The sequence below is a fragment of the Heloderma suspectum genome, chromosome 1 (genome assembly GCF_057233095.1).
Source record: "Heloderma suspectum isolate Gila_16-S chromosome 1, 16-S_ref, whole genome shotgun sequence".
Classification (NCBI taxonomy): Eukaryota; Metazoa; Chordata; class Lepidosauria; order Squamata; family Helodermatidae; genus Heloderma; species Heloderma suspectum.
This window is the reverse complement of record NC_139458.1, coordinates 72815542-72829427: the sequence shown is the minus strand read 5'-3', so window position 1 is coordinate 72829427 and position 13886 is coordinate 72815542. Positions and strand designations below refer to the sequence as shown.

General features: G+C 43.1%; 1 protein-coding gene across 3 annotated transcripts in view; it reads left to right on the top strand.

The window, feature by feature from the left end:
- The window catches only part of ZNF106 (zinc finger protein 106), a 55416-nt gene that overhangs the window by 12544 nt on the left and 28986 nt on the right, over window positions 1–13886 (top strand). For all 3 annotated transcript variants that reach the window (XM_084846635.1, XM_084846644.1, XM_084846652.1), the window contains 3 exons: window positions 4154–4348; window positions 7156–9273; window positions 13025–13640. In XM_084846635.1, coding sequence (XP_084702761.1) covers window positions 4154–4348; window positions 7156–9273; window positions 13025–13640 — 2929 coding nt within the window. The remainder of the gene's footprint in view (window positions 1–4153; window positions 4349–7155; window positions 9274–13024; window positions 13641–13886) is intronic.

The window sequence follows — 13886 nt, the reverse complement described above, 5'->3', positions numbered from 1 at the left end:
CCATCTAAATCTAGAAGCAATTAGCTCCTCGTGGAGTTATTTGGATATCTATGTGACATCCATGAGAGCAAAGAACTCTGCTCTCATATGGGCAGTGGAGAGGCAATTGGAGATATCTGGGAAGCCTGTGTGCTATACTAAGATTCCCTGTACATGGGGCGAATATTTTGCTGTCTTAAACATGTGCACTGCTAATCCATTGACAACATTTAAAAAAATATTTTAACTGTTTTAACCTGGTGTTTTATTCTTTTATCTCTGTTGTCCACTGCTCCAAAATCTTCTTATGTGGAGCAGTATATAAATATTGTAAAAAAAAAAGAGAAAAGAATTAACTAAAGTAAATCTTTTCTGATATCAGTTGCCATAAAGCAGCATTAAAATGTAGTAATGCTACAAAATATTAAACGTGAATCAGTGGAGAAAATTTGTTCTGATGGTTGCTGATCTTTGGAATCCACAGTTAAATGCATAAAATTTCATTTTGGACTAAAAATGATGGGTTATTTTTAGACCATGGGTTATTTGAGGGTTGTTTCCCCCACAACAAGCCCACGTTCAAATGACACTACAAGCTGTGCCCGAGCAGGTGATTGGGCAAATCGCGCCCGGCATGCACAGCACACGCCATGGATTAAACAAGCCACCATGGCTTGTTTAAGCTGTAGTGATTGTAAAAACTGATATTCAAAACACACTGGCTCTATTCAGATACACATTGGGGAAAGGTGGTTAGGCTAACCATGGTGCAGAGTGGTTAGCGCTAACCACTGCAGAAGCCCCTGCCACACATGCAGGTAACCACAGCCTGCACCATGGTTAGCCTAACCACTCACTAACCACCATGTTACCGCTACACTCCTCCAGACGGGCTGCCATGCATCCCAGCAGCCTCAGCAGAGGAAGCTGCTGGAAGTGGCCATTTTGGAACCTCAGCGGAGGAAGCTGCCGTGGGCGGCCATTTTGGTGCTTGGTGCTGCAGCTGCCATCTTTGGACTTGGTGCTGTAGCAGCCATGGGCGGCCATTTTACAGGGGCTGGTGGGTGCATTGGGGGGTTAGGGGGTGCCATTTGAGACAGGGATGACTCTGCTTAGCCAGCTGCCAGCCGGACAGGGATGCTTTCTCTTATCACGGTGCTTGTGCCTGGGAGTGCTAAGTGCTCAAGGTCACTGTGCCAATAAGAGTGGTGTGGGATCGAAAGCATCCCCCCCCCCCGCGCACTTCTCCAAGTTTTGTACTGAGGGCAGGGACAGGGAGTGAGGAGGCTGCCATTCAGCTACTGTGTCATGTGTTACTAGGCAGATTTTAACCATGGAGATCTGGAGCACTGGCAGGAGTGGCTGGGCTGATTTCAGCTACTCTTGCCACAAAGCTCTGTGGTAGCATTCAGTTAACCATGGGGTTCAGACATCACACTAAGCCATGGTCAGGGACACTAACCATGTTGCAGCAAGTGGTTAGTGAGCATGATTAGTCCATGGTTAATAAACCACCATGGTTGGGAAGAACGCCATTCAGAAATCATGCTAAGCAATCATGGTTAGCTCAAAAACACTAACCATCATGGCTTAGCGTGATGTCTGAACAGGTCCAGTGTTTGAAACAAAGGGAACTAAGAGCTTGATGGCTCAGAGGCTGGACCCAGGAGGAGTTAAAACAAAGAGAGCAATAGTTTGGTTCTAGAAATTGAGTAAGTTCCTTGCCCATTGATTAATTTTACATCTAGGTAGCTATACAGAGTAATGTAGTACAATATGCAAAACAAAAGGTGTCATGATGAGTGTTCAGGTAAAATTCGAAGGTACTCTCGTACATTAGTTGACTGGGTGGGGCTTGCCTGCATTCCCGCAGGTGTTTCATGTTTTCCCTGGTCGCAAGGAGGAAGCAAATATCTTCATTGAGAGCATCAACCCCATTCCTGGCAGCTTTTCAGGCTGTGTCTTCCAGAACAAAAATGGATTCTTGAGCCAAGGCATCAGGGTAGCGCCACTTAAATCCGTAGAAAACAATACACATGTCAGAGAGCCAGCACTTCTGAAGCTTCTTTGATTTTAATTTTAATGGGATTTAAAAAAAACTTTGAACACCAAATCCCTGTGCCATATCACAAACTGCTCTTGGAAGTCCTTTCTATCTCAGAGCTAGTTTGCTGGTTGCAGGGGGTGGGAGGCTGCTGTCCAATACAAGTCCAAAGCCCCCTTGGGCTTTCAAAACTAGTTTGGTTCTTTAGTTCCCAGTCTTTGTATTTATATAGGAATTAGCTGAAAGTACACAGCCCCTCCATTTGAAAGCCTTTTTAAGAGGTTGAATGCTTTATTTAACAATCAGCTGGTCTCTCTTAGTGAAGTATTTGGAAGGGTGTTAGTCTAATATCTTGTGAGTGGGTGAAGGATTTTCTCCCTTTTGGTTTTGTCTTTCACACTTTTAGAAATTGCAGAGGTGGACAATGATTCCTAGGCCTCCATTTCCTTTGAAGGAGATGCTTTACAGAATAGTGAACATTGTTGTGACCCAGGAGATGGGGGCTTCTGTCACTTCATTATAGAATATTCTAGTCAAGTGGTTTCACAGCTGTGCTGAAACCCACATAACAAATATACAGTGGCATGAAGCTTTAAAGTAAAGTAAAATACCTAAACTATGTTTGCTTTTCCTTTAATAGATAATGAAAGGGTTGTTAAAAAAAGACTTAGAACAATGATTCCCAAATAGCAAGTTGTAGAAAGTTTGAGTGTGTTGTCAGTATTTGGGTGCATGGGCTGAGAAAAGTTATTTCTTGCAAAAACACATGGGTCTTGAAACACAATTTCATCAGTTAATCCAGTTTTAGTTTTAAAATCAGTAGTAATCCAGTAGTTTTAAAATCAGAGGTACTAAATGCAAATTCTTCTTCCATCTCTTCTTGAGGTGGATGGAGGACAGATCATTGAGTCTAAATAGAGTTGCAGTATGCCATCATGCTCCCCCTGAAGATCTCTTTTCCCCTTCTGTCTCCTTGTACCTGTTATGAATCTATGGAATTATATCCAGGACTACTCAGTGAAGTCTGTATTTCTTGGATAATTTAAGTGCTGTAGAAAAGCCTTCCCGAACTCAACCCCCCGGGCCTTCCACCTGTGTTAGGCTACAACCCCATCATCCCCAGTCAGCATGGCCACTAGGCTGGTTGGGGATGATGGGTGTTGTACTCCAAGACAGCTGGAGGGCACCAAGTTGGGGAATGCTGTTGGACAGCATATGTCACAAAACGCATTAATGTTGCTATTCGCCTTCACTTTTCTCTCAAATGAATTTTTATCTTTGCATGTAGATTGCTCAAAGTGCTATAAGGATTAAAGTCTCTTTTTCTTTTCCTGAAAGTACAACTCTGGAAACAAAATGTGGCATGGGATTTTTTTTCTCCTTTGCAACCTTCACTGAAATTGGAGTACGGCCACTTGTCTGACACAGTTGTTGGCGTCCTCCAACTGAAACAATCGTGTGTCTTCACGATAATCCTAGCAAAACAGAGAGTGGACTTTATTTGGTTCAGAAGATGCAAGTTAAGTACAGTCAACTGGAGGCTCCCTCCCTTCATTTGCTGTGGTATGGAGTCTTTGAATTCCAGGCCACTGTGCCAGCTGTCCCAGTTTAGGTTTCACTGTGTTAGGATTGGCTGCAGACCTGTTCTCTCCCCTCCTCTCTGCTGACTTTCATTGGGGGAAAGCTGAGACAGAGCTTAAATCTAGAATCTGTCACCAGGTTTTCCCAGTGCAGCTGGCACCATGGAGGTGCTTCAGAGCAGCTTCTGCTAGCTCTGCAAGCCCTCCGCTCTGCCACCACTTACTCTGCTATGTTTCCTCTGCGAAGGTTTTGAGTACAACAATCCAAGAAGAATCTCAGCTGACACTGATCATTCTCAAGTCTTTTGCCTCTTGATTGTTGGAAAAAAATCTGAAGCCCACCAAGAAATCATCAAACTCAACCAACACTAAAACAGAAAAGAAGGGCATATAAATTTGCAAGTCTCTTCAAAAACTACAGCATGGATCACTAGGCTGTGTGCACAATTGACCTGAGACTTGCACATTCAGAGGAAACTAAATTAAGATCAGCATTGTTTGCCATGCCTGTGGGAAGGATTGAATGCCCACCTTCTCCATCTTTCCCCAGGGACAGCAATCACGAGTGCCAGGTGTGTAGGGTGACGGTGGTGGGCTTGTCAGCATATGCTAAGCACATCTCCAGCCAGCTGCACAAAGACAAGATCGAAGCCCATGATGCAGAGGATGGGAAAGAAGAGGCTAACGAAGAATACTTTGACAAGGAACTCATCCAGTTAATCAAGCAAAGAAATGAGCAGAACAGGTAAGTGTCTCCACATTTCTTTGGTGGTTGCAATATGGAGTTCTTTAAGGCTCTTTGAACATCAAGAAATGGACTGCCAAGAGTCGACTGTGCTGTAAGCATAGGCTGCAGTTGCATGCAACTGAGAGAGTACTATGAGCTGTATAAGCTACTATTTTTAGTATATAACTCTGATAGTCTGCATGTGGCCTTTTGCGTAATGTTTTCAGAACAGATAAGCACTGGTTGATATAGCTTCCCCTACTGTATAGGATATAGCTGGTCTTCTCATGCATGCTTATCTTCTTTAAGTGTATTAAGGTTCTTTCTTATAATATGTTTGTTCCTTGATCACATTGCACATGCCTACTGCACATGGCAAAACTGGATAACCCTTTGCTGCAGGTCATTGTGCCTGTAACATTTATAGTCCACTTTATTATACCAGACAAAATGAATTCACACATAGTGTAAAGGAAGTGTGCTATGTTTCTGAATTAAACGTGCATAGCTAATTTAACAGATAATAAAATTTATTTAATGGTAAAAATTATTGTAGGGAACCTAGAACTGTGAAACTAGACTGTTTATAGCCTTGTTCCTTACAGCTCTATCCAGTGAACCTGGAAAAGTTTTTACTTCTTTTGAATTCATTGTTGTCTAGAAATGCTTTTGGATCTGGAATTAAATTATTTGCCCAATTTATGTATAGCATTCTGTTCTTAGGGATTTCCTGCATAAGTGCACATCATGTTTCAATCTGCCTTTGCACTGCGGTGTAGTGTTCATTGCTTTTGTCATGTTATGTTTGGTAATGTACAATTTAAAGGGCAAAAATCAGCTCTGGTTTTAGTGTACATCTGTAGCCTTCCATGGACGGATCCAAAGATCCTACTACATTAACAGAGGACACTTCTGCTCACATGGGTATAGTGGTGATCACCACTCCTCCCCCCCCCCCATGCGCACACATAGCTGCCCCTCAAAACCACCTTGGAAGTTTGTCAACCCTCTGGACCCAGTTTTTTGGGGGTGTGGGGCTGCAGATGGAAGGGGGGAATCAGTGGACTACCTCACTACCAGTCTGGTTCAGCAGAAGTACCTTCCATTTACACAACAGGATCTTTGGATCTAAGCAGATCTGTTTTTAAGTTATAAATGAGCTATTCTGATTAGTGTTGCTCTCGTAGCTTTCAACATAACGAACCTAGCTGGGATATGCTCATTTTTCTTTTTTTTGTATTCTAGTGTTTGGATTCACTAGAGTGTGTGTAAAATCTCCTGGTAGAGTCAAACTTGGCAGAGGAGAAGAGGGTTAGCCAAGCATTCGCACAGCAGGATCTTTGGATCCAACCAGAACATGAAGCACACTTTTGTATCTAGTCACATCTGCTGATGATGGAAAAATATTCCATCAGTCCTTGTGACTTTCTTTTCTCCTTGGAAGCTGCAACGATCCACAGATTCGATAACATTGAGGCCCATTTATGGAACTTCTAGAGAGATTGAGTTAAAAAGGGATATGGAACTTGAAACCTTAAGCACGCCTGTGATCAGGGGTTGTGAAGATGGATGCCATAGTGTGAAATTTTCATACCCTTATGTCTCCAGCGGCCATCCGGGGAGAAAGCAGAATAGACCTCTTGATTTTTACAGGATAAAGTTCTGCTATTTGACTTTAATGTTGCCAGGAGGACTGAATTTTACCTGTGAAAAAGTAAAAAGTAGCATTTCTGCTTGGAAGATTCAATGATAAAAACTACTGTGTATTATTTTTCTGGCAAAACCTAAATCCAGTCTTATGGGCAGCCCATCAAATTGCAAGAGTTGTAGCTCTATAGTCTTAGAAATATTACATTATAAATGTCACATGCAAACCAAAACTGTTTTTCCATTGGAAACTAGGCTAATTCAAAGCATGATTGGTACTGTCTGCTATGCAGAACAAATTGTCCTTTAAATGTTGAAGTTGCATTTTAAGGACAAGGTCTGGTTGCTTTTCTCAAACTCTTTTTTAGAAAACATTTTCAAAACATCCTTCCAAGATCCTTCTCTCTTAACTGTTGTGCTGTGGGTGGGAGATGGGGGCAGATGAAGTGCCCCTTCAAGGGACACTCTCTCTCTGCATTATCCCTCTGATGAATAATGCTAAAAGGCAGAAGAGAGAAACAATTTCTGTAGTCTTTTCTGTAGCACCAGAAAATGCCGCTTACCAGAGATTCTCTCTTCCTTCCATTGCTGGCAGGGGAAGCATTTTGATGGCGTACCTGCCATCATTGTCATATTAACTGGTGGCAATTAATCATAGTTTCATTTGACAACTGAGTGTCACATGATTATGCTGTGAGTATTTGCATCAGCCTTTCCCAACCTGGTGCCCTCCAGATGTTTTGGACTATAACTCCCAGGATTTCTGACCATTGAGAGATGATGGGATTTGCAGTCTAACCCATCTGGAGGGCATCAGGTTGGGGGAAGGCTATATTATATTTGCCTTGTTATAATGTTACATACACCATCCTGATATCCCTTGTGGATGAAGGGTGGTTTATACTTTTTAAAAATAAGACGAAGAAATAACTGACAGGCCAGCTCAGGCTGACCTTGCTCTTCAGTGCATGCTCCAGCCCCTGCTGTCTTGGAAGAAATTGCTGCTTGCCCTTGGTGTGTAAACAAGTGGCAAAACACAAGCCTATAGTATTCAAAGGGATCTGAGACACAGCCTAGTTGTGTGTGTGTGTGTGTGTGTGTGTGTGTGTTTAAGCTATTGAGAATGAGTGGGAATAGGCTCTTTGGTCACTAGATAAAAATGTTTGTGTGTTTTATAGAGCAGGTGAAGTGTGCCATGTGAACCATGAAACAGAAAGTGATGACAGACGATTACAAAGGCGGCAAGATGAAAGGACCTCTTATCAAGAAAGAGACGCTTATGATTCATCAAGGTATCACTGTGGACCATCGCAGAGGGATTGGAAATGGGAAAATGATGGCTTCCTAAATCCCAGGCAAGGAAAATTTACACATTCTGCAAGGAACCCCAATAATCCAAACAGGCATCTCAGCAGCCAAAGAGGACGACCTGGCTGGCATCCAAATAATTCCGAAGTGTCTCCAAATCGGTATCATAGCTATGGGAATACTGGAGGTGTTTGGCATCAGAATGCTGGAGGAGGAACATCAGGTTGGCATCATAGTGGAAGGGGAAGAAGTTCCAATTGGATTTCCGAAGGAAAGAATGGCTTTTCTAATTGGCAATCTAAACATTTGGGGGGAAACTGGAAGCCTAGTCAACAAAGTGGAAGTGGATGGAACTTGGGAAGGAACCGGGCTGCAAACAGTAGTTCCCAGATAGACAACATGGATGCTTCCTGGCTAAAAAGCAAGAGTATGCAGGATAAATACAGTAGGGAAAGGTATGCATGGCAATGGCAGGAGAGTGGCACTGTGGCATCTTATACGGGCCTTACTAATGAAAATGACAACATGAATTGCTTATTGGACTTCACTAGTGATCAGCTACCTTCAGATGGGTTGCTAAACTTTGGTGTTCCTGAGCATCCAGATAGCAAGTCCTCCAAAGTCAATGGAAAGTGTAGCAGTCCTTCCCGAGAAAAGATAAATCGTTGGGCTCCCTATCCCTCTCAGAAAGCTTTAGAACAGCAGCCACTGCCTGATGAGAGTGTAGCTAAAACCTCTGAGAAAACAGATTTTGCCCATCTGTCACCCTCTCCAAAATGGGCAGATCCTAAAACCAACAACCCAAAATTGAAAAAATGGGAAGAGACATATTCTGTATCCTCTAATTACAAAATGACACCTAACAAACTTACACCATGCAAGCAGCCAACTGACTGTACCAGTGAGGCAAAATCAGACCACACTGAAGGCAAAGGTAACAGGATGCCATCCCTGAAGTCCCCACTTCTGGCTATTCCAGATATAAAGCCATCTTCTCAAAAAAGAAGCCCAAATAATCTATTGAAACATGTCCAGCTTCTGTTATCCTCATCTTCTGGAGAGTGTCAGAGCCAACTAAACTCACTAAATTTAGAGGCTAATAATTCCTCCTCATATTCATCCAAGCTGAGCAATGAATATAATAACTACAACAGTTTAAAAGGCATCAGACATGTGCTTAGCAATAATGAAAACCTAAGTGAAGTATTACAAAAGGCCAAAGAAGAATTCCAGTGTAGCCATTCTTTCCAAAACTCTCACTCAGACCCTTGTAGAGGTACTCTTACTGATGCAAATGAAGAATGGAGTGTTGAAGACTCTGCACATACCCTGAAGACGTGTGAAGCCCAAATAGGTGGACTGGGGGATGAAAGCAATGGAGATGTAACAGGAAACAAAAGTATTCCGTCTAGCGTTTGTGCATCTTGTGATCTTGTTGAGCCTGGTGATACTGCAGCTAAAAAAGATAACTGTCTAGGAGAATTAGGGGATGCTGATGAAAAATATACCAAATTCCAAATGGATTCCATAGACCGCTTATCAAATGGTCAACACAATTTAGATATTGACTTGAAAGCATCACTGGAAGAGGATGGTGAAGATACTACAAAATCAAATGATGCTCCTGAAGAGGAAGGCTATGGAGGTCATTCAAATCATGAGCTGCAGAAAGATACAGCAGGGCAGTCCTCGGGTCCTCTTCTTCCTGAATTGAGTAAACTTGGCTTTCCAGCTTCTCTCCAAAGAGACCTAACATGGCGCACCAGTTTGAAGAACAAAACTGGCTCACATCTACCCGAGCCCAACCTCAACAGCGCAAGGCGCATTCGAAACGTTAGTGGCCACCGGAAGAGTGAAACTGAGAAGGAATCAGGGCTCAAGCCTACCTTGCGGCAGATTATTAGCGTGTCTCGTAGAAACGTAAACTGGGAGCAGGTCATTCAACAGGTGACAAAGAAGAAGCAAGAACTTGGCAAAGGTTTACCAAGGTTTGTAGTTTACCTACTTTGAAACATGGCTCTTCTCATGTATTTGCTACATATGTACATCATGTATGTATCAGTGGCAGCTGGTGCCCCCTGTATCTGGTGGGGCATAGGGTGGGCACTAGAGGTGGAGCCAAGGGGGGGGGTCACTTGAGGAGGAGCATGCCACAGAAAACAGGAAGATTGGGCACATGAAGGTCAAGATCATGAATGCGCAGCACAGGATGATGATGGTGATGATAATAGTATTAATATTGTCCCCAAAGCAAACACAGAAACCATTCTTCAGCAATAGCAGCCAGCAAGCCCTAGGACAGAAACAGGAAAATGGGGCACATAAGATTCAAACTCATCAATGCACAGCGCAACATAATGGTGGTAATAATAGTTTCATACAACTAGTAATACATTAATAATATTTTTAAGCAGCTTTAAAAAAACCCAGACACAGGTCCCCCAAGCAGCTTTTTATAAAGTAAAGCAAATTGCAAGAAGGGGAAATAATTTCAAAATTGATTAATTGGGGTCCATAGAAGGGATCACCACCCCATGGAAATTTATTTTTAAAAATTAATTTATGCCCTAGAAAGAAAGACACCATAGCAAACCACAGCATGTTTACTCAGAAGAAACAGCAAGCCATTTATCCCCACCCCACCCCCAGGTATTTTCCCAGAAGTGAGCCAAAGGATGTTTACTCAGAAGTAAAGTAAAGGAAAATACAGGAAACACATCTCAGCTTTCTGCATTTTTACTCAGAAGTAAGCCACATTTCAAGGCACAAGCATTGGGTTTAAGCAGCAGGGAAGCACAGAAATCAAAGCAGAGCGTTTGCCTCCTGCAAGTTGAAGCTGCTCAGTACAGTGCATGCCTACTCAGAAGTAAGCACAAGCATCAGATTGGAGCAACAAAAGCAGAGCGTTTTTAAAATACACAGTCACCCCAGTCCTCTTACAAATTGAGGCAGCACAATGGCGGTTTCTCTCCAGATTTATTGACTTACTGGTAAAAGTCTTGTTAATGATGCTCAGCAGTGTTAAAACACAATGCATCCGATGAAAGCAAAATACAGGAAATCCTTCTTGCTCCCAGAGAAAGAAAAACTCTGGGGCATTTTTAAATACAGGGGAAAGGGGATTCCCCCCACCTCAGTCACTATCACTAAACTTTAGGAAGCAAAGCAAAGTGGCTGCTGTGCATTTGTTGCACAGGGGAGATCACCAAATGCTGATCACTGAAACCTGCAAAGAGCCCAGGGTGCAGAATATGACCAGTCTCTCTCTCCCCCCCCCCCCCAATCACTGGATCAAGGCAGGAGAAAGCTGGGAAGAAGCCAGTCAGGGGAGAAAGAAGCAATTGTTTTGCTGATCAGCAAAAGAGGGAGGAAGCAGGGAGAACTGACAACAAATGGAGAAAATTTCAGGGAGAAAATAGAGGAATTGACACACAAACCACAATGCAGAAAGAGGTGGAGAAAACTGAGAGGACAGAGTGTGCATACACACAACCCTGCCCAGTTTACTTATTTTTTATCTTTTTATTTATATCCTGCCGTTTTTCCTCCTTGAGGAGCCCAAGGCAGTGTACATAATCCTCCTCCTCTCCATTTTATCCTCACAACAACAGCCCTGTGAGGTAGGTTGGGCTGAGAAGCTGTGACTGGCCCAAAATCACACGGTGAGCTTCATAGCCGAGTGGGGACTAGAACACAGGTCTCCCGACTCCCAGTCCACCACTCTAGCCACCACACCACATTTCTCCCATGATCACTTCTGCTAGCTTGCCACATACGGCCACACCATAACTGAATCTGCTGAGCTGGGCTGGCTCCAAGGAGTCTCTGCCCCTGCAACTTCATACACCAGCAGCCACATGAAGCAGTTCCTCAGCACTGATAGGGCCGTGTGCCTGCACGGCCATCCATAATGAAAGATAAAGGATGTGGGCGGGTCCTTCATTCTCATTGGCTCTACCTTGCAGGAGCTAGTAGACAGGTTCGTACGATCAAGCAGCTCACCTTAGCTTATTTAAGCCACGGTGGGCTGCGGTACATGTGGCGGCCACTTTAAATATTCAAGCTGCAACTATGGCTTACCATGTCATCCAGACCCAAAGAGCATGGGTTGTTGGTGTGGTTAACAAACCACCCACAACCCAAAACAGCCCATGGGTAGTTTGTTAACCATGCCAACAACCCACTCTTTTCAGGTTTGGACAACATGACAAGCTGCAGTCGCAGCTTGAATATTCAAAAGCCACTTGGCATGCACTAGCATGCGCCATAACCCACTGTAAGCTGCAGTGGAATGCAGTAATCATGTGAACCTGGTCAATGAGACTCTGTGATGGCTACATCATAGAACTAGATTTCAGGGGCTCGTTTCCAGAGTCTCCCCTTTGAAAAGGCATTCTCCATGTGTCACTGGCACAGCCCGCCTGGGGATGATGAAACTTAGAGACAGAAGCTGGCAGCTGAAGAGAGAGAGACACAGATGCACACACAGTGGTGTGAGTAAAGGGGGGACACCGACCCCCCCCCACACACTTTAAAGAGCTCCATTAGTGGTACATTTGTATGTATTTAGTAAATTTATAGGTATTTAGTACAAAACTCCAAGGCAGCCTACAAACTGACTAAATAAAGAAACTTTTGGGCTTCTTTTTTGATAGGATGTATAAAGGATTTAAACAAACAGTTTATTTTTAAATAGTATTATGTGGGTAGGATAAGGATTTTAAGAGTAAGAAATGACTTCACATTAATAGCAGCTGCATACATTTATATACAAGGTTTTCCACAGTGTAGCTGATGTTCCATCTCCTCTTCAATTTCAGTTAACTAAGTGCCACCAGATCTTGGTTCCAAGATCCTGGCACTTAAATCAGCTGGTCAGGGCAAAGCTGTGGTGTTCTCGGCCTAGTGAGCCAGATTCACTGCAGTAATTCTAGAATTCTAGCTTTTAAAAAGAAGCTGTGATCAGAGTAAATGCTTTAGTTCGTGTTGTAATTATTTCAAGTTTATTACGTTTTTCAGTGGAACAATGGCAAACTCAGTCACCCCTCCTCCTCTCTCCCCTCCCACCCATCTCAGCAAAAGATAACTCACCAGTTTACTCCTGAGTGGAAAGATTATTATCCTTTCAATAAGTAGCTCCATTTATACAGTTACCTATTGATACAGCATTTGGACTCATTTATATGAACATGTTCTTTATAGATTCTGAGTTCATGAAAGGAAACCTAGTTGGAGAATCTTCAGTAATATTGTGGCAACTGTGAGGTTCAAAGCTTTGGGTAATATATAACAGCACTGTTGAGGTTCCCAGAGATTATATTGTATTTTAAATTTTTTAGATCTTTATAAACCACCCAGGTAGCTTTGGCTATGGGGTAGTATTTATTTATTTATTGCATTTATACCCCGCCTTTCTCCCTCTCGCAAGGAACTCAAGGCGACTTACATTATCCTCCTCCTCACCGTTGTATCCTCACAACAACAACCCTGTGAGGTAGGTTGGGCTGAGAGTCTGTGACTGGCCCAAAGTCACCCAGTGAGCTTCCATGGCCAAGTGGGGACTAGAACCCGGATCTCCCGGCTCCCAGTCCGTCACTCTCACCACTACACTACACTGTAATAATAATAATAATAATAATAATAATAATATAATGAAACTTAATTGTGGTTATAGCTATGTGTTAGTCATTAAAACCCTACCAAAATAAAGATTTAAGTGTTTCACTTTTGTGTTTTAAGGTTTGGCATTGAGATGGTTCCCCTCATCCAGAACGAACAGGAGGGTCTTGAGTTGGGTGAGGAAACCGATCTGACCAGTCTTGAAGGATTCCACTGGGAAGGGATATCCATTGGCTCCCCTGGCACTGTTAGGAAACGTAGCCTCTCTGAAAGCAGTGTGGCCATAGATAAGACGGCCTCTGTTTACAGTTTCTTCAGCAACCGAGGGACAAGCAAAGAAAATGAGCACAGGCAAACCAGTTCAGTTGCCAACACTGAGGATGTAACATCTGGATCCCAGATGCTTGCAGATGCTGTGGCTAATGTGAAACAAGAGTCCTCTTCTCTTCCTTCCTCACCATTCATGTCTGACAGAATTGATTTAATTTCCAATGGAAGGAGACTCAGCCTACAGACTCCCCCTGATGTTAACAGACTCACAGCCCAGAGAAGCCCTGAATACAGTGCTCAGTTACTTGAGAGCCAAGACATGCTAGAGTGTCCAGGGGAAAGATACTATATGGCTTCAGGCCTTGCTTTGTTCAGCACTCTAGATGCAGCTACAGACAGCAGCTATACATCGGGCAATGAGCAGAATGACAGCCAGGGAACGGGCAAAAAAAGAAGAGCAACTGGAGTAAGTTGTCTGAATATCATTAGAAACTAATCTTCATTTGCAACCATTTAAAAAATGTTACAGTATCTGGAAAACGGCCATACGTGTAGTAGTATAATCTCTGTAGTTCATCAAACGCCTTACCTTTGCGTTTTCCTTTATAGAGATTATAATGGGTCATGACAGCTATTTCGGCCTCAGGAATGTATGCTGTTGCGGTGTGATTCCTTTCCTTGCTTATCAGGGGCATAATTCGGGTATTGTACT